This window comes from Thalassophryne amazonica, chromosome 12 (assembly GCF_902500255.1).
Source record: "Thalassophryne amazonica chromosome 12, fThaAma1.1, whole genome shotgun sequence".
In the NCBI taxonomy this organism is placed as follows: domain Eukaryota; kingdom Metazoa; phylum Chordata; class Actinopteri; order Batrachoidiformes; family Batrachoididae; genus Thalassophryne; species Thalassophryne amazonica.
In genome coordinates, this window is record NC_047114.1 from 85,950,355 (window position 1) to 85,970,085 (window position 19,731).

The 19,731-nt window shown below is 44.2% G+C and overlaps 2 protein-coding genes across 5 annotated transcripts in view; one reads left to right on the forward strand and one right to left on the reverse strand.

Annotated features, from left to right (window-relative positions):
- The window catches only part of LOC117522288 (guanine nucleotide exchange factor VAV3-like), a 178,850-nt gene that overhangs the window by 55,767 nt on the left and 103,352 nt on the right, over positions 1–19,731 (forward strand). For all 4 annotated transcript variants that reach the window (XR_004564191.1, XM_034183680.1, XM_034183681.1 and 1 more), the window contains exons 9-10: positions 3,470–3,569; positions 4,864–4,959. Coding sequence is in view for 3 of the 4 variants with exons in the window: in XM_034183680.1 (XP_034039571.1) it covers positions 3,470–3,569; positions 4,864–4,959 (196 nt within the window). In the remaining variant the exon portion in view is untranslated. The remainder of the gene's footprint in view (positions 1–3,469; positions 3,570–4,863; positions 4,960–19,731) is intronic.
- On the reverse strand, positions 1,179–13,773 carry LOC117522289 (neural Wiskott-Aldrich syndrome protein-like). Its single transcript, XM_034183683.1, has 2 exons — positions 13,708–13,773; positions 1,179–2,253 (listed from the first exon to the last, which is right to left on the reverse strand). Exons 1-2 carry the CDS (start codon positions 13,740–13,742, stop codon positions 1,377–1,379), a joined length of 912 nt encoding a protein of 303 aa, XP_034039574.1. The 5' UTR covers positions 13,743–13,773; the 3' UTR covers positions 1,179–1,376.

Sequence of the window (19,731 nt, forward strand, 5' to 3'; positions counted from 1 at the left end):
GTGAGGTGTGGTCCACCCCTCTCGTCTATTTTTTATTGCGAATAAATGTCTGAACAATTTGGATCTTTGCTGCATCAATTTTTTTCCAGAAACTGTAAGAGACCTCCAGGTGGACACCGTTCGAAAACTTAATATGGATTTCAGGGACGATTTTATGGGGATTAAACAGATTACGGGGTGTTACTGCCCCTTTAAGGATGGCCCACAACTGCTGAGAGCACAGCGCGCTCCCAGCGCCGATGGACAGGCTGACACCCCGCACAAACAACCAGATCATTTCCAACGTGAAAGCTTTGTTGATCCGGGACCTCGTCTGACTTTCACAAAAAGGCAGAAGATGTGGACATCAGCACTTTTTCCGGCACATTCCACCGTTACAGTTTTTTTTTTCATGGAAAAAGAAGCCGAGGGACGCGCCACCGTGCCGCTCTTGACGCGGCACAAAACCACCTCGGTGTTGGTCTCTCAGGACGGCTTTCAGACGGATTCCGGTTGCTTTTCTGTCGTGTGAATATTTGAGAAATTGAGCTTGAGCTGGACAAGCCCCAACATGTCCTGTGAGGCTTCATCACGGCGTTTCTTTGCGCCGAGCGGCTGCACCACGACGCGCCGAACTCCTCCGCACGTCTGTCTTAATGTGCCGGAAAAAGTGCTGATGTCCACGTCTTTTCACAATTCCTGTGCTAGTCAGAAGACATACAGGATCAAGACAGCGTCCAGTTTAGAAATGAACGGCACATTTCACTTTTACAGGAGTTTTTGGCTGACCGATCGGCTACAGCTTTTGTGGCATTTGATCTTAGTCTTGATACAGGACCATCCTAAATCCAAGCATGCTGACATATAATAATATAATAAAAAATACTTGTAATATGTCCATTTTGAAGCCAGAAAACTCAACATTTTGTAGATTTGTATCTATTTATTCATAAATATTAGCAGTTCCTTATTGTTCAAAAGATTTAGGCCCAGTTGATGTGTCTAAAACTATTGCACAGTACTGCACCTACTCCACACTTTTTTCTGTTTCCGCTGCCCTTTAGCGGTCATAATTTTCTTTCACTTTAGTGTTTCAGTCAAAACTACTATTAACAGGAAGCTGAAAAGTAATTTAGTTCAAAGTAACATTTTATTTGAAACATGTCTAAATACATCATCCACCACAATATTAACTAAAAAACATTAAAACATTTAATATGTAACAGCCAAACGCCAAATTACTACTTTTTACAATAACATTCATGAGCATCAACACCATCAACATGATTTTCAAATTAACCAAAATCCAGCGTGTCCAGTGTATAACTCACCTCTCACACAGTGACTGCTGGGAACTGCTCCAGCCCCCCCGTGACCTTGACATGAACTAAGTGAGTTTAGGTAATAAATGAATCAATGAAATTCACCAAAAACCTCCCCATGTAAGCAAAAATGTTCCACTTGAATTTATCCCTGTATTCTTCAGTGTCTTTGTACTTCTGCTGCATCTTTTCCAACAGTGATCTAAGGATGCTCTTGGGAGGGGCTGGTGTGGGAAGGCTGCTGGTCTCAGGTGGCAGGACGTCCTGAGGAGGTGGGGGGAGAGGAGGGGGGCACAAGGGGCGAAAAGGTGGGAGATCGAGTGCACGGAAGGAGCCAAGGATGGTGGAGGGAAGAAAACGTTGGGGCATGCAGCGAAGAGGTGGGATGTAGGGTGCAAGCAAGATGGGTGGAGGAGCAAGAGGAGGAAACAAGAGGCAAGGAGGTGAGAGCGAGGGGGCACGCATGACACAAGGAGGGACGGAGGAGCCAGCAGGAGGAGGAGGAGGTCTACAGCGGTCTCGAGGTTCGAGAGCTGAGCTGGATTCTGAACGGCGGCAGTTTGACCCCCGGTTCAGTTCACTCCTCACGGTCTCATAAAGTCCCAGATAACAGAAATCATAGATGATCCTGCGTGCCTCTTTGTCCTTCAGTGTCGCCTCAGAGAGTCCAAACATGTTGAACACCTTCTCCAGCTTTGGGTCCAGTTTGTTCAGATCGATCTTGATCTCTGGCTCCTCCACGTGGATGAGGTGTCTGAAGTTGTACGGTGACCCGATGTCGGTTTTGGTCAGAATCTTCTTTGAGAGTGACCTTTGCCATTTTCTGGCCATGAATCTGAACAAGTGGATGTTCTTCAGGGTGACCAGCAGGGAGTCCATCCTTTCAGCCCACCTCAGAATGAGCAAGTGTTTAACAAATCCCAAGCGACGCAGTGACGGGTGGTTTTTATTTCTGTGGAGGAGACGTACAAACCTTTATTGAATAAATTTACATATTTTATTAAGATTGAAAAATAAATCGCAATACCATATGTTAAAGAAGAATACTACAAAGTGTTTCTGCAAGAACACTGTTGATACGAGGAGAGATTGAGAAGTTTTGAGCCTGACCCAGAAAAAGTAGGGCCTGGTTCTCCATTTTTTGCATTCTGAGAAACCAACATTTCTTGAGAATGTGTGAAGTTTTGACTCACTGGGTACAATATTGAGAAATGTTGGTTTCTCAGAATGAAAAAGGTAGAGAAAAACGCCCTACTTTTTCTGGCTCAAAACTTCTCAGTCAAAATATATTTTTTTAATATATATACATGTCAGAAGTAATCCGCCTGACTAGCCTGTTGCTCATCAACAGCAACTGTGCAATTTGGTGAGAATCCATGCAGTAGTTCTGACGTAATCCGTGCAGTAGTTCTGACATAATCCTGCTAACAGTAATCCTTCAAGCCTATATGAAAGGGAAACTTGATCCAGAATCTGGATTTGGATCCGGATCACCTTCAAAATTTAATGGAGTCTTCCTTGGTCTAATATCTAGCTATCTGTGGTGAAAATTTCATCAAAATCCATGCTGTAGTTTTGACGTAATCTTCCTAACAGTCAGACAGACAGACAAATAAATAAATAAATGCCGATGATGTTATTGTGGACGTAATAACACACAAATCATCTATCCATCCATTTTCTGAATCTGCTTATTCCGATTACGAGTCAGTACTTTAAAATCTTTGTTAATACGCACAAAAAATACCGGGTGATGTGCATTTGTTGCTTTCAACCAATCAGGGACCTTGAATCATGAGGATTCTTAAAGTTTATTGAGGTTTTCTCAGTGGTTATGAAGCATGGACACAGAAACGTTCCTACATAACCTACTGCTACACTCGTCTTGCAGGTGGAGACAGTATCATTACTGGACGTACACTCAGGGTATTTTCTACCCTCCTTTCACTGCTGGAATCTGCAAACAACTTGAGGAACGTCTTCCTTGTCAGTTTGATGACTGTGTCGGAGAATAAATACCATCATTAAGCAACATGAATGTGATACGTCTTGATGAGTTATTCTGCTCATGTTCTAAACTCATAAGCAACATGAATGTGATACGTCTTGATGAGTTATTCTGCTCATGTTCTAAACTCATAACTTTAATTCCTTTCTCTGACTTGTAGACTGCTTATTTATGGTATATACTGCAGTCGGGTGGAGATCGCTATTGCCGTTTTGGACCTCATCTGCAAGGAGAAAGAGGACGTTCGTCTGAAATTACAGGTCAGGAACCTGGAGACCTGACAATAAACAAACACACACACATACTTTTTTAGTGGTCCCTAGTGGACACTGTATGTACTGCACAGACTACTACAACATTCCTTTTTAAATGGACATACCAGGTATTTTTGTAGAAGGGCCTGGTTCAAGGTCGCCCCCGCCAAGGACAGCCAAAAGACAGATGCCAAGATCCTGGACATTTTGGTGTTTGACCCCAATATAAACTGTTATTATAAATATTGCCCTACTGGTAACCATTTTCTAAATCATCATACTGTAGTATTTGTTCCCTGCTCCCTCCCAGGTCCTTTAGGCGATTTCTACCAAACCTGGTATGTGGATGAAAGTCAACTTCAGGTTTTGGCAAAGGTCAAGATCATTAGGGTCAAAGGTCAAAATTTAAATTTTCACAGATGTCCACGCATATGTGGGTGGGGTGTGAAATTGCCCAGATGAGGTCAAATTTACCACAGGCCAATCATTGTGGTTAATGTCATTGGGAAGGTCACATATTTTTTCTCCCTCTGATTTGCACCAAATGTGGCAGACATGTGGAGATGGGTTCTGGAATTGTCCAAGTGAGGACACATTTGTTAAAGATCAAGCCATTTTACCAAAGTGATGTCTGCCTGTATACTTGTTGTCCTACTCCTCCTAGGCCTTGATGCCGATTTCTGTCAAACCTGGTATGTCAGTGAAGGTTGACCCAAAACTGCCCTTGAAGAATTCAATGGCAAAGATCAAAGGAATTAGACATTGAGCCCAATTTGGAGCAAGTGTGGCACACACTTTGGTGAATTCCAGAATTGGCCCCCACAAGGTCAACCAGAGGTCAATCAATTGGGTGAAGATCAATGTCATTGAGGTCAAATCTCCTTGTACCTTGTAAAAGTAAAAAGAAGCAAACAACTGTGTTTCCAGCCTGTGATGGGTGCTACATTTCAGTTATAAGTACATATGGATTGTGTATGACACTTCTACATATTGTGCTTAAACATGAAAGATGTCCTTTGATTACACTATTCACCTTTTAAAAAACATTTATAAAAAGAAGCAGTTTTATGAAAATGAAAGAACTACAATATGCTGCAGTTAGTGTATTTCTGCACATTCTATTTAACATTCAAATTCAAATAAAATGACTATGCTGCAGTAACACTAACTTGACAGCTGGAAATCTGTGAGAATTTTGGCCTCTATTGAAAACACAAAGAGTTCTATGTCTCACCAGATCTGTGGACAAACAAGCCTGTACCTCATGCAGCTACAAAAACGTGCACTGTGTTTGTTTCAGGAGTGTTCCAAGAGGGCCAACAATGGGAAGTTTACACTGAGGGACCTACTGGTTGTCCCCATGCAGCGAGTCCTCAAGTACCATCTCCTTCTTCAGGTAGAGTTTGTTTTCTGGCTACAAGTACAAAATTCACATCCCAAGTGGTACGAAACACCTTACAATATGATAAAACCTGTTCATAATACTCCATGTAAGGCTGTGTGACATAATGTCTACCTGTTGGCCATTACAAAAATGTCTTCATGTAGGCTATATTTACTTTATAGTGTCTCGCCAATAACTGCAAGTTAGCAAATTCGGCAATACTGAGCACACCGTTTAGGTCATAGAGATGCACAAAACACTGGAGCAGCCATGGAGGTTGTTTCTGCAATATTTTTGTCCACCATCTTGCATAAGAAATTGCCTTGGCATCTTTGGGTGAAAATTGATTGTTGTAACTCACCCCCACCAATGACCAGGAACTGGAATAAGCGGGTTTCGAAAATGAATGGATGGGTAGACCTCTCTTTAAATAATGCTACATTAGATAAATTATTATGATGATGATTATAATTATGATTCTGAAGCATTCAATAGTTAGCCAGTAGACTGGATAACCAGCTGGATTTCTTTTGAGATTAAAGCTACAGGGCCTTTCAAATTTCATTAAACTGAGAAAATTTGTCTACTGAAATCCAAGCATTATAATGTAGGTTTATTTTTGTAACATGTTGCAAAGTTACAACTCATTTTAATGAAAGACATATTTATTTGGGTGGAAATTCCATAGTGAGTATTGTATTTTCCTTCATTGCCATGATGCAAACTAACTACAGGAGGAACCGTGTATCCGCATGTGTGAAATTGAGATTACCTGTGACCCATTTTACGTTAACATCCATAAGATTTCTTGTAAATCACTTCCAAATCTACCAACTGTTGGTCACAGCATCTGATTTCTTAAATTACCCCCCCCCAGGGGTTGCAATTCTAATTTTTTTTTCCCAGAGAGCATGAATTTTGATCATATGGGCAATTGTTGTGTGTGGGCCGCCAGAAGAGGAGGTACTGCTGGCCCACCATCAGAGGGCGCCCTGCCTGAAGTGCGGGCTTCAGGCACGAGAGGGCGCTGCCGCCAAGGACGCAGCCGGGGGTGACAGCTGTCACTCATTACCTCTTGACAGCTGTCACCCATCTACTCAACGTCCTCTCACTCCATAAAGACCAGACGTCATCTCCACCTCGTTGCCGAGATATCATACTTCATTGGAGGTAATATCCTCAGCCATTTGTTTTACAATATATCTGTATATTGTGAGTGTTTGCAGGAGTTTGTGGAGGCTGTGCAGGACGGCACTCTTTTTCCTCTGAGGGATCGCTGCAGCACGTATTGAGTGAGAGGTGGAGGTGGCATTCCCACCGCTGTTGTTACTGGGTGTACACACACCCACACTTGACTGTCTTTGTTCTCGCCAGCAGTACCAGATCCGACAGTCGGGGACGGTGATCACCTGGGAATTCGGGACTTGGCGGCTCCAGGTTCTGTGGAGGCGGAAATCGTGTGGTTCCGGCTCTTCTCAGGACAGACGTCTTCTATCCTCGAGCCTGCCCACACGTCACCTTGTGGATTGACTGTAATTATATTCTGAGATTGTCTGTATGTTCGTTGTGCACATTTCACAACATTAAATTGTTACCTTTTGGCTCATCTATTGGCCGTTCATTTGCGCCCCCTGTTGTGGGTCCGTGTCACTACACTTTCACAACAGGCAATATTCTATTATGAATCCCTTATCTAAATGCTAACGAATAAAATTATAGTGGTGCCCCCCCCCCCCCCCCCCCCAAAAAAAAAATTAGGACTTAAATCTTAAAAACCCCAGTGGCACTATAGTTTTATTTGCATAGTGTAACGTCATTCAAAACCTGCAACAAGATGGCAACCACAACTGCTGTTACGATGATTTCTACTCTACTGTAATTCTCCCCCCCCTCCCAATCTCTTTAGTCTGTCCATTTCAAACATTTCTAAAGGTACACAGCACAATATTTATCTTTTGGATGTTATAAAAGTGTGTACTGATTATAGGGTATATTCCTATCTCCACTTTTCAAATTCTGGTGGTGGTCAAAGGTCAGATGGAATTCATGCTCTCATCGCATCATTTTTGCCATTGGTAAAAGCTTTCATTTTCGCTGCCATTTATTGCAGACTATTTCTTTGTAAATTAACCAAATTTAGTGAAATTAGTAATCAACAGATATAAATGAACAAGGGTAGACTACCATTTTTTTTCTTCCAGTAAATCACTCACATTGGGCCTCATGTATCAACGTTGCGTACGGCGATATTTGAGCGTATATGGGGTGTACGCCAAAACAGCTGCGCTACTTGGCATTTATCAATGTGGTCATTGGCGTACGCTGCGCTGAAAATATACACCAGGTCGAGAGGTGGTGTAAATTACACACCAAAATGAACCAGCACTGGAATCCACATAAAAATGAATATAATCAACATGATAAACAGTGCCATTATACAAATCAATGCATATGTTACATAAATAACACTTTCCTGATTATACTACATAATAATCAATACAAATCCACAGCGCTGACAGCAAAGAAAGCGCTGCTCGCCGTTTTCTCCAGACGTCGAGCCTGGAGCCAGCTGAGCTTAAATGTATGTGGTATGATCGTTTTAGACAATGAAAATGATCATTACAACTGTAGTGTTGTCATCCCCTTAATTCGCCCGTGCTGCAATCAGGTAGGCTATTGTCATCTCCATTCGTTTGTCACAATAAAATAAATAAAGAAATACATTTTAAAATAAAGAAATCAGACAAATTAGGCGTGTCTTATTGATTGAGCGAGCAAATATCCACATATCAGGAATTATTGACATGTGAAAAGAGAATACAGTGTTCCCTCGCTATAACGTGGCCTCGCAGTCCCGCGGAGTATTTAGTCCAATTTTGCATGCTATTAATTTTTTTACAGTGTTCTGTGTTCTGCGTGTCTGTTTATAAGAATCCTCTCGCCCAGACGAAGAAAGAGCGCCAACAACTACTCATAACTGTGTTTGTCACACGGACACAGACACCTGCTGCAGCGAGCAAGTTGAAAAAGGCGTGGCGGCCCGATCTGTGGAATACTGGTCAGACACTATTAATAATTTCTTATGTGTCCGACCTCGTACGTTGATCGTTAAAATTAAATTCATTAGTTCTAAATGCCATCATTATTATTTATAGGTAAACGTTCTATTTTTATTTCTCAAACAAATGTTTGGGCCTGATAACAGTCTGGTTTATTTTCCTACTAAGGTTTGAACTTTGAGAGTGTTTACACACAAGAGAAAAGTGAGAGAATGTTAATGCCTGACTGTGAAAGTGTATAAAGTGGTTTTACAGGGGTTTTACAGCATTAAAACGTCTATAATAATTGTAAAAAATAACGCTGACTACGTCGCAGTTTTGCGTATTATGGGCTATTTTTTAGAACGTTAACTCCAGCGATTAATGAGGGACCACTGTAACACTTTACTGATTATATACTACAAAACAATTGATAAGACGGCCGCTTTTGGCGCTGTATTGGCACGCGTCATGATTGGTGAAGTTCTTATTCTTTGCCGTCTTCCTGGCTTCCATGTCGTAAAACGAGGGTGTGTCTGAGGCAGATTCTGAATATTTATGGGTGTGTTTATTATAATTACGATTGTTTCCACCCGCCGCATTTATCAAGATCTTGTCAGGCGTATGCCAGAATTGGGCAGGTGCGCACTGCTTGATACATGTCACGGCAACTTTGGTGTATTTCAAATTTACACCGTAAATTTACGCCACCAGTGCGCAACTTTGATACATGAGGCCCATTGCGACTGAATTGTGTGAATATGTACAGTATATGAAATTTCATAAATCTCCCAATTTTCCCAGATCTTCCTAAATTCATCAAATTTCCTGTAAATTGGCATCTCCCGCACTTTTCTGCTCTGGGTGTGAAATGTTTAGTTATTCCTCGGCCTCCTTTAGCAGTAATGGTACTTGTAATAAGTGTAGCTTATTCGTAGCTTTGGAGGCCAGGCTGGGCGAATTGGAGACTCGCCTCCGCACCGTGGAAAATTCTACAGCTAGCCAGGCCCCTGTAGTCGGTGCGGACCAAGGTAGCTTAGCCGCCGTTAGTTCCCTTCCAGCAGATCCCGAGCAGCTGGGAAAGCAGGCCGACTGAGTGACTGTGAGGAGGAAGCGTAGCCCTAAACACAAGCCCCGTGTACACCGCCAACCCGTTCACATTTCTAACCGTTTTTCCCCACTCGGCGACACACCCGCCGAGGATCAAACTCTGCTTATTGGCGACTCTGTTTTGAGAAATGTGAAGTTAGCGACACCAGCAACCATAGTCAATTGTCTTCCAGGGGTCAGAGCAGGCGACATTGAAGGAAATTTGAAACTGCTGGCTAAGGCTAAGCGTAAATTTGCTAAGATTGTAATTCACGTCGGCAGTAATGACACCCGGTTACGCCAATCGGAGGTCACTAAAATTAACATTGAATCGGTGTGTAACTTTGCAAAAACAATGTCGGACTCTGTAGTTTTCTCTGGGCCCCTCCCCAATCGGACCGGGAGTGACATGTTTAGCTGCATGTTCTCCCTGAATTGCTGGCTGTCTGAGTGGTGTCCAAAAAATGAGGTGGGCTTCATAGATAATTGGCAAAGCTTCTTGGGAAAACCTGGTCTTGTTAGGAGAGACGGCATCCATCCCACTTTGGATGGAGCAGCTCTCATTTCTAGAAATCTGGCCAATTTTCTTAAATCCTCCAAACCGTGACTATCCAGGGTTGGGACCAGGAAGCAGAGTTGTAGTCTTACACACCTCTTTGCAGCTTCTCTCCCCCTGCCATCCCCTCATTACCCCATCCCCGTAGAGACGGTGCCTGCTCCCAGACCACCAATAACCAGCAAAAATCTATTTAAGCATAAAAATTCAAAAAGAAAAAATAATATAGCATCTTCAACTGCACCACAGACTAAAACACTTAAATGTGGTCTATTAAACATTAGGTCTCTCTCTTCTAAGTCCCTGTTAGTAAATGATATAATAATTGATCAACATATTGATTTATTCTGCCTTACAGAAACCTGGTTACAGCAGGATGAATATGTTAGTTTAAATGAGTCAACACCCCTGAGTCACACTAACTGCCAGAACGCTCCTAGCACGGGCTGAGGCAGAGGATTAGCAGCAATCTTCCATTCCAGCTTATTAATTAATCAAAAACACAGACAGAGCTTTAATTCATTTGAAAGCTTGACTCTTAGTCTTGTCCATCCAAATTGGAAGTCCCAAAAAACAGTTTTATTTGTTATTATCTATCGTCCACCTGGTCGTTACTGTGAGTTTCTCTGTGAATTTTTAGACCTTTTGTCTGACTTAGTGCTTAGCTCAGATAAGATAATTATAGTGGGCGATTTTAACATCCACACAGATCCTGAGAATGACAGCCTCAACACTGTATTTAATCTATTATTAGACTCAACTGGCTTTGCTCAAAATGTAAATGAGTCCACCCACCACTTTAATCATATCTTAGATCTTGTTCTGACTTATGGTATGGAAATTGAAGACTTAACAGTATTCCCTGAAAACTCCCTTCTGTCTGATCATTTCTTAATAACTTTTACATTTACTCTGATGGATTACCCAGCAGTGGGGAATAAGTTTCATTACACTAGAAGTCTTTCAGAAAGCGCTGTAACTAGGTTTAAGGATATGCTTCCTTCTTTATGTTCTCTAATGCCATATACCAACACAGTGCAGAGTAGCTACCTAAACTCTGTGAGTAAGATAGAGTATCTCGTCAATAGTTTTACATCCTCATTGAAGACAACTTTGGATGCTGTAGCTCCTCTGAAAAAGAGAGCCTTAAATCAGAAGTGCCTGACTCCGTGGTATAACTCACAAACTCGCAGCTTAAAGCAGATAACCCGTAAATTGGAGAGGAAATGGCGTCTCACTAATTTAGAAGATCTTCACTTAGCCTGGAAAAAGAGTCTGTTGCTCTATAAAAAAGCCCTCCGTAAAGCTAGGACATCTTACTACTCATCACTAATTGAAGAAAATAAGAACAACCCCAGGTTTCTTTTCAGCACTGTAGCCAGGCTGACAAAGAGTCAGAGCTCTACTGAGCCGAGTATTCCTTTAACTTTAACTAGTAATGACTTCATGACTTTCTTTGCTAATAAAATTTTAACTATTAGAGAAAAAATGACTCATAACCATCCCAAAGACGTATCGTTATCTTTGGCTGCTTTCAGTAATGCCAGTATTTGGTTAGACTCTTTCTCTCCAATTGTTCTGTCTGAGTTATTTTCATTAGTTACTTCCTCCAAACCATCAACATGTCTATTAGACCCCATTCCTACCAGGCTGCTTAAGGAAGCCCTACCATTAATTAATGCTTCGATCTTAAATATGATCAATCTGTCTTTATTAGTTGGCTATGTACCACAGGCTTTTAAGGTGGCAGTAATTAAACCATTACTTAAAAAGCCATCACTTGACCCAGCTATCTTAGCTAATTATAGGCCAATCTCCAACCTTCCTTTTCTCTCAAAACTTCTTGAAAGGGTAATTGTAAAACAGCTAACTGATCATCTGCAGAGGAATGGTCTATTTGAAGAGTTTCAGTCAGGTTTTAGAATTCATCATAGTACAGAAACAGCATTACTGAAGGTTACAAATGATCTTCTTATGGCCTCAGACAGTGGACTCATCTCTGTGCTTGTTCTGTTAGACCTCAGTGCTGCTTTTGATACTGTTGACCATAAAATTTTATTACAGAGATTAGAGCATGCCATAGGTATTAAAGGAACTGCGCTGCAGTGGTTTGAATCATATTTATCTAATAGATTACAATTTGTTCATGTAAATGGGGAATCTTCTTCACAGACTAAGGTTAATTATGGAGTTCCACAAGGTTCTGTGCTAGGACCAATTTTATTCACTTTATACATGTTTCCCTTAGGCAGTATTATTAGACGGCATTGCTTAAATTTTCATTGTTACGCAGATGATACCCAGCTTTATCTATCCATGAAGCCAGAGGACACACACCAATTAGCTAAACTGCAGGATTGTCTTACAGACATAAAGACATGGATGACCTCTAATTTCCTGCTTTTAAACTCAGATAAAACTGAAGTTATTGTACTTGACCCCACAAATCTTAGAAACATGGTGTCTAACCAGATCCTTACTCTGGATGGCATTACCCTGACCTCTAGTAATACTGTGAGAAATCTTGGAGTGATTTTTGATCAGGATATGTCATTAAACAAATATGTAGGACTGCTTTTTTGCATTTGCGCAATATTTCTAAAATTAGAAAGGTCTTGTCTCAGAGTGATGCTGAAAAACTAATTCATGCATTTATTTTCTCTAGGCTGGACTATTGTAATTCATTATTATCAGGTTGTCCTAAAAGTTCCCTGAAAAGCCTTCAGTTAATTCAAAATGCTGCAGCTAGAGTACTAACAGGGACTAGAAGGAGAGAGCATATCTCACCCATATTGGCCTCTCTTCATTGGCTTCCTGTTAATTCTAGAATAGAATTTAAAATTCTTCTTCTTACTTATAAGGTTTTGAATAATCAGGTCCCATCTTATCTTAGGGACCTCATAGTACCATATCACCCCAATAGAGCGCTTCGCTCTCAGACTGCAGGCTTACTTGTAGTTCCTAGGGTTTGTAAGAGTAGAATGGGAGGCACAGCCTTCAGCTTTCAGGCTCCTCTCCTCTGGAACCAGCTCCCAATTCAGATCAGGGAGACAGACACCCTCTCTACTTTTAAGATTAGGCTTAAAACTTTCCTTTTTGCTAAAGCTTATAGTTAGGGCTGGATCAGGTGACCCTGAACCATCCCTTAGTTATGCTGCTATAGACTTAGACTGCTGGGGGGTTCCCATGATGCACTGAGTGTTTCTTTCTCTTTTTGCTCTGTATGCACCACTCTGCATTTAATCATTAGTGATTGATCTCTGCTCCCCTCCACAGCATGTCCTTTTCCTGGTTCTCTCCCTCAGCCCCAACCAGTCCCAGCAGAAGACTGCCCCTCCCTGAGCCTGGTTCTGCTGGAGGTTTCTTCCTGTTAAAAGGGAGTTTTTCCTTCCCACTGTTGCCAAGTGCTTGCTCACAGGGGGTCGTTTTGACAGTTGGGGTTTTTCCGTAATTATTGTATGGCCTTGCCTTACAATATAATGCGCCTTGGGGCAACTGTTTGTTGTGATTTGGCGTTATATAAATAAAATTGATTGATTGATTGATCTCAGCAAAATTACACCAAACTGAGAACCAGAATTCTTTTTAAATTCCTTTGATTAACTGGGGATAAGAATGATTAATTTTTTATTTCCTTATTTATTCTTATTTTTAAAATTTACAACATCAGATGTTTTCGCCTCATTACCAGGTGGTTCATTAGATAAAAAGCCAATTACCATTCTAGGAGTTATTTGGGTCAGAGATTGTATGTAGAGTCTAAATTTGTATTATCGCTCGAGTATAATGGACATTATTCCCAACTTCATTGAAGTCCATACAGCTCAATGTGCTCATATTCTATCTGTAACATAAATATCTACAGTACAACACTGGAAACTACACAATATTTCCAAAATTAACAGGCGTATGTTTGATGAAGTTGCTTATGATGAATTAGCAAGCTAGGCTATGTTGGGCACATTCTTTAGCCTAACTGGAACTATCTTATTTCTCTTTACCGTTTAGCCTGTCCATCAAACATTAATAAAGTTGCCTAAGACCAACATTTATAAATGCACACAGCTCAATATTTACCTCCTCTGGTTTGAAATAGAGAGCCCAAGCCACATTGTTAATCATCTGCTGCTGATAAATTTCAGAAGAAAACAGGAAGTGAGCTCAGCACCAAGTTACTGTAAGAATAAAATATTCTAATTTGGAAAAAATAGAATTAAATATTATTAACCAGCTGCTTTTATTTCAAGTAAATGTTATATTTTGGAGTATTTAAAATAAAAATTACACACGCACACGCACACGCACACGCACACACACACACACACACACACACACACACACACACACACACACACACACACACACACACACACACACACATATATATATATATATAAGATTTAGGTTTTGTTTTTGTTCATACTGATATATAAATTAATTATTTTTGTTCCATGACTGGGTTCAACCACACCCCTTGGTTAAAATATGTGCTATTTGTAAAAAATAAATAAATAAATAAATTTAGTAAATGATGTTACTGAGCAGAAGAAACCACATATTGTGTAAAATGCTCATACTAAGTCAAAACAACTGAAAACTTTTTTTGTTGTTGGTTGTTAAAAAAATAAATTACCACTTTTGCCACTTGAGGGCGACATATTCCATGTTTTTTTAGGCGTTTGTTCATGTTGATAAACAGTAAATAATTATGAACTCATTTTTTTTGTTCATTTTCACACACACACAAACACACGCGCGAACGTGTGTATTCGTGAAACATAATTTAGTTGGTCTCAACAAATTCGCAAACACTGATCTTTAGGGGAGTGATACCTCATTAGAGATTTGCCACATTTTAAAGCACGATATTGCTAAATTAACTTATTTTTTACAGATGATTGCAGCTCTTATGCTTGGAAGCATCAGTGCAGTCAAACGCAACCACACTCAATTATTCATCGCTGTTTAAAGCAGACAAAATATCCCTGATTTAAAAAATTATTAATTTTTTTGTGCCCTGTGATAATTGTGTGACACCTGCTCCTTTGGTCAGTATGAATCAGAGGTCACACTGAAGTTGGCAGGGCAAACAACAACAACTGCTGAGCTGAATTAATGATCTGTGGAAGATAAAAATGTAAAAAAACAAACAAACAAACAAACAAACAAACAAAAAACTCCAAAAACCCACAGCATTGCATCAATAAGAGATCTCATTTGAGTTTGATGTCTTGCTGTGTGACTGTTGAGGTCACTTATAAACATGAATGTGAACTTTCCAAATTTAAACACCAGAATTATCTTTTAAATAAATAAAAAAATAAAAATATGATTCAGTTAGCTTCAGCTGAAAATGTGAACACAGAACAGAATGTTTAAAGTTGCACTTACTTGCATTGAAATATATATTGTAATTATGTGGACACAGAGACCTTTTCGAGGAGGTGATGGTCTAGCGGTTAAAGCGCTGGGCTTGAGACCAGAGGATTGTTGTGTGGGCCGCCAGAAGAGGAGGTACTGCTGGCCCACCACCAGAGGGCGCCCTGCCTGAAGTGCGGGCTTCAGGCACGAGAGGGCACTGCCGCCACGGACACAGCCGGGAGTGACAGCTGTTACTCATTATGTCCTGACAGCTGTCACTCATTCTTCATCATCCCACTCCATAAAACCCAGACGTCATCTCCACCTCATCGCCGAGATATCGTACTTCAATGGAGGTAATATCCTCAGCCATTTGTGTTTACTTATAAGCTGTATATTGTGAGTGTTTGCAGGAGTACCGGTCCCTCTTCCTGTGGAGGCTGAGTGAGTGCAGGATGGCACTCTTTTCCTCTGAGGGATCACTGTAAATTCATCAGCATATTGAGTGAGACGTGGAGGTGGCATTCCCACCGCTGTTGTTACTGGGTGTACACACACCCACACTTGACTGTCTTTGTTCTCGCCAGCAGTACCAGATCCGACAGTCGGGGACGGTGATCACCTGGGAATTCGGGACTTGGCGGCTCCAGTATTCACCAGGTTCGGTGGCGGCGGAAATCGTGTGGTTCCGGCTCTTCACAGGACAGACGTCTTCTATCCTCGAGCCTGCCCACACGTCACCTTTGTGGATTGACTGTAATCATATTCTGAGATTGTCTGTGTATTCGTTGTGCACCTTCACAACATTAAATTGTTATTTTTTGGCTCATCTATTGACCGTTCATTTGCGCCCCCTGTTGTGGGTCCGTGTCACTACACTTTCACAACAGAATATCTCGGCCAGCGTCATGGATCCCGAGGGGCGTCATCCATCTGTTGGACAGCCAATGGAAGAGCAGGGTGCACAGGCGTCTGCAGGAGGCGTGCTCGGTGAGTTGCAGCAAATCCTCACCGCCTTTACCGCTCGGCTGGATTTGATGTCCGAGCAAAACATCATCCTTAATCGCAGGATGGAGGCTTTCACCGCACAGGTGGAAGCGCGCGATCAGAGCGCTGCTGCGGCTCCTCCTCCTGCCGACCCGGTGCCGGGTATTAACATTCCACTGGTCGTTCAACAAACCCCCCCTCCATCCCCTGAAGCATACATAAGTCCCCCTGAGCCGTACGGGGGTTGTGTGGAGACGTGCGCGGACTTTCTGATGCAGTGTTCGCTCGTCTTTGCACAACGACCCGTGATGTACGTGTCTGACGCCAGCAAGGTGGCTTATGTTATTGCTTTGCTTCGGGGTAAGGCACGCGCCTGGGCTACGGCGCTCTGGGAACAGAACTCACGGTTGTTATCAGCATACACTGGGTTTGTGGGGGAGTTCAGAACAGTGTTTGATCACCCTAACAGAGGAGAGACTGCTTCAACAATGCTGCTGTCAATGTGACAGGGGCGCCGGTGCGCAGCCGAATATGCAGTCGACTTCCGCATCGCGGCTGCGAGGTCCGGCTGGAATGACGTTGCGCTCCGCGCCGCCTTCATAAACGGACTGTCTTTGGTCCTGAAGGAGCATCTGGTAGCTAAGGAGGAACCGCGGGATTTAGATGGGCTTATCGATCTCGTTATACGGTTAGACAATCGGTTGGAGGAACGCCGTCGGGAGCGAGGCGAAGGACGTGGCCGGATACGCGCCGTCCCTCTCCCTTCCGGGTTCAAAAAGGGGCCGCCCTCCACACGCTCCACAGCCGCAGCGCTCCGTGGGGCAACAGCTCCCCCTGTTGACGTTGTTAGGGAAACGCACAGGGCCAAAATGAGGAGGCTGGTCCGCGGGGAGTATTTTCTCTGCAGCTCAAAGGAGCACATACAGAAAAACTGCTCCAAACGGCCACAACAACAACTGCCCTCAGAGACTGGGCTAAGGGGGGGTCAAAATATTCACGTGGGACACACACAGATTGCCACACGACTCCCAGTTACAATCCTGAGCGGGGATTTAACCCTTCAAGCCCCAGCACTGGTGGACACGGGGTCAGAAGGGAATTTGCTAGACAGCAGATGGGCAAGGGAGGTAGGGCTCCCTCTGGTGGCGCTTCCTTCGCCATTGCAGGTGCGGGCACTAGATGGCACCCTCCTCCCTTTAATCACACACAAGACACAACCAGTAACTCTGGTGGTGTCTGGAAACCATCGGGAGGAGATTGAGTTTTTTGTAACTCCTTCTACCTCCCGCGTGATTTTGGGCTTCCCATGGATGTTGAAGCACAATCCCCGGATTGATTGGCCGTCTGGGGTGGTGGTTCAGTGGAGCGAAATCTGCCATCGGGTGTGTTTAGGATCCTCGGTTCCTCCCGGTTTACAGGCTAAGGAGAAGGTCAAAGTCCCTCCCAATCTGACGGCAGTGCCGGTTGAGTACCATGATCTTGCTGACGTCTTCAGCAAGGATCTGGCACTCACCCTTCCCCCGCACCGTCCGTACGATTCTGCCATTGATTTGGTTCCAGGCGTTGAGTTCCTGTCCAGCAGGCTGTACAACCTCTCAGGACCTGAGCGCGAATCAATGGAGACCTACATCCGGGACTCATTAGCTGCCGGGCTGATCCGGAACTCCACCTCCCCGATGGGGGCAGGTTTCTTTTTTGTGGGCAAGAAAGATGGCGGACTCCGTCCATGCATTGATTACAGGGGGCTGAATGAGATTACGGTTCGCAACCGATACCCGTTGCCATTGTTGGATTCCGTGTTCACCCCCCTGCATGGAGCCAAAATCTTTACGAAGCTGGATCTTAGAAATGCGTATCACCTGGTTCGGATCCGGAAGGGAGAGGAATGGAAGACGGCATTTAACACCCCGTTAGGTCACTTTGAGTACCTGGTCATGCCGTTCGGCCTCACCAACGCCCCCGCGACGTTCCAAGCCTTGGTTAACGACGTCTTGCGGGACTTCCTGCACCGATTCATCTTCGTATATCTGGACGATATTCTCATCTTTTCTCCGGATCCTGAGACCCATGTCCAGCATATACGTCAGGTCCTGCAGCGGTTGTTAGAGAACCGACTGTTTGTGAAGGGCGAGAAGTGCGAGTTTCACCGCACGTCTTTGTCCTTCCTGGGGTTTATCATCTCCTCTAACTCCGTCGCCCCTGATCCGGCCAAGGTTGTGGCGGTGAGAGATTGGCCCCAACCAACAAGCCGTAGGAAGCTGCAACAGTTCCTCGGCTTTGCTAATTTCTATAGGAGGTTCATTAAGGGCTACAGTCAGGTAGTTAGCCCCCTGACAGCCCTGACCTCTCCAAAAGTCCCCTTCACCTGGTCGGATCGGTGCGAAGCCGCGTTCAAGGAGTTGACATGACGGTTCTCTACTGCGCCAGTTTTGGTGCAGCCCGACCCTAGCCGCCAGTTCGTGGTTGAAGTGGACACCTCTGACTCAGGCATAGGAGCCGTGCTATCCCAGAGCGGATAGACCGATAAGGTTCTTCACCCGTGTGCCTACTTTTCTCGCAGGTTGACCCCGGCTGAACGGAACTATGACGTCGGCACTCGAGAACTCCTTGCAGTGAAAGAGGCTCTTGAGGAGTGGAGACACCTGTTGGAGGGAGCGTCTGTGCCGTTCACGGTTTTCACTGACCATTGGAACCTGGAGTATATCAGGACCGCCAAGCGGCTGAACCCCAGGCAAGCCCGCTGGTCACTGTTCTTCGGGCGTTTTGACTTCCGGATCACCTATCGCCCCGGGACCAAGAACCAGAGGTCGGATGCATTGTCCCAGGTACACGAAGAGGAGGTCAAAACTGCACTGTCGGATCCACCGGAGCCCATCCTGCCTGAGTCCACTATCGTGGCCACCCTCACCTGGGACGTGGAGAAGATCGTCCGGGAGGCCCTGGCACGAAGCCCAGACCCGGGAACTGGACCAAAAGACAAGCTATACATCCCACCAGAGGCCAGGGCTGCAGTCTTGGACTTCTGTCATGGTTCTAAGCTCTCCTGTCATCCAGGGGTGCGAAGGACAGTGGCAGTTGTCCGGCAGAGCTTCTGGTGGGTGTCTATGGAGGCCGACGTCCAGGAGTACATCCAGGCCTGTACCACCTGTGCCAGGGGCAAGGCTGACCACAGGAAGTCCCAAGGTCAGCTCCAACCGCTTCCTGTGCCTCATCGCCCCTGGTCCCACATCGGCCTGGATTTTGTCACGGGTCTCCCACCGTCCCAGGGCAACACCACCATCCTCACGATAGTGGACGATTCTCCAAGGCGGCCCACTTCGTGGCCCTCCCGAAGCTCCCTACGGCCCAGGAGACAGCAGACCTCCTGGTCCACCACGTCGTCCGTCTGCATGGGATACCCACTGACGTAGTCTCGGATCGTGGTCCCCAGTTTTCCTCTCACGTCTGGAGGAGTTTCTGCAGGGAACTGGGGGCCACCGTGAGCCTCTCGTCCGGGTACCATCCACAGACGAACGGATAGGCAGAGCGGGCCAACCAGGAGCTGGAACAGACCCTCCGCTGTGTAACATCCGCGCACCCGACGGCCTGGAGTAACCATCTGGCCTGGATCGAGTACGCGCATAACAGCCAGGTGTCGGGGACGGTGATCACCTGGGAATTCGGGACTTGGCGGCTCCAGTATTCACCAGGTTCGGTGGTGGCGGAAATCGTGTGGTTCCGGCTCTTCTCAGGACAGACGTCTTCTATCCTCGA

Excerpts from the sequence above, each read along its gene's own strand:
- LOC117522289 (XM_034183683.1), bottom strand. The coding sequence starts at position 13,742 with ATGTGGCTTGGGCTCTCTATTTCAAACCAGAGGAG. Across the intron at positions 2,254-13,707 it reads TCTATTTCAAACCAGAGGAG|AAATAAAAACCACCCGTCAC; the intron begins GTAAATATTGAG and ends TCTCCTCCACAG.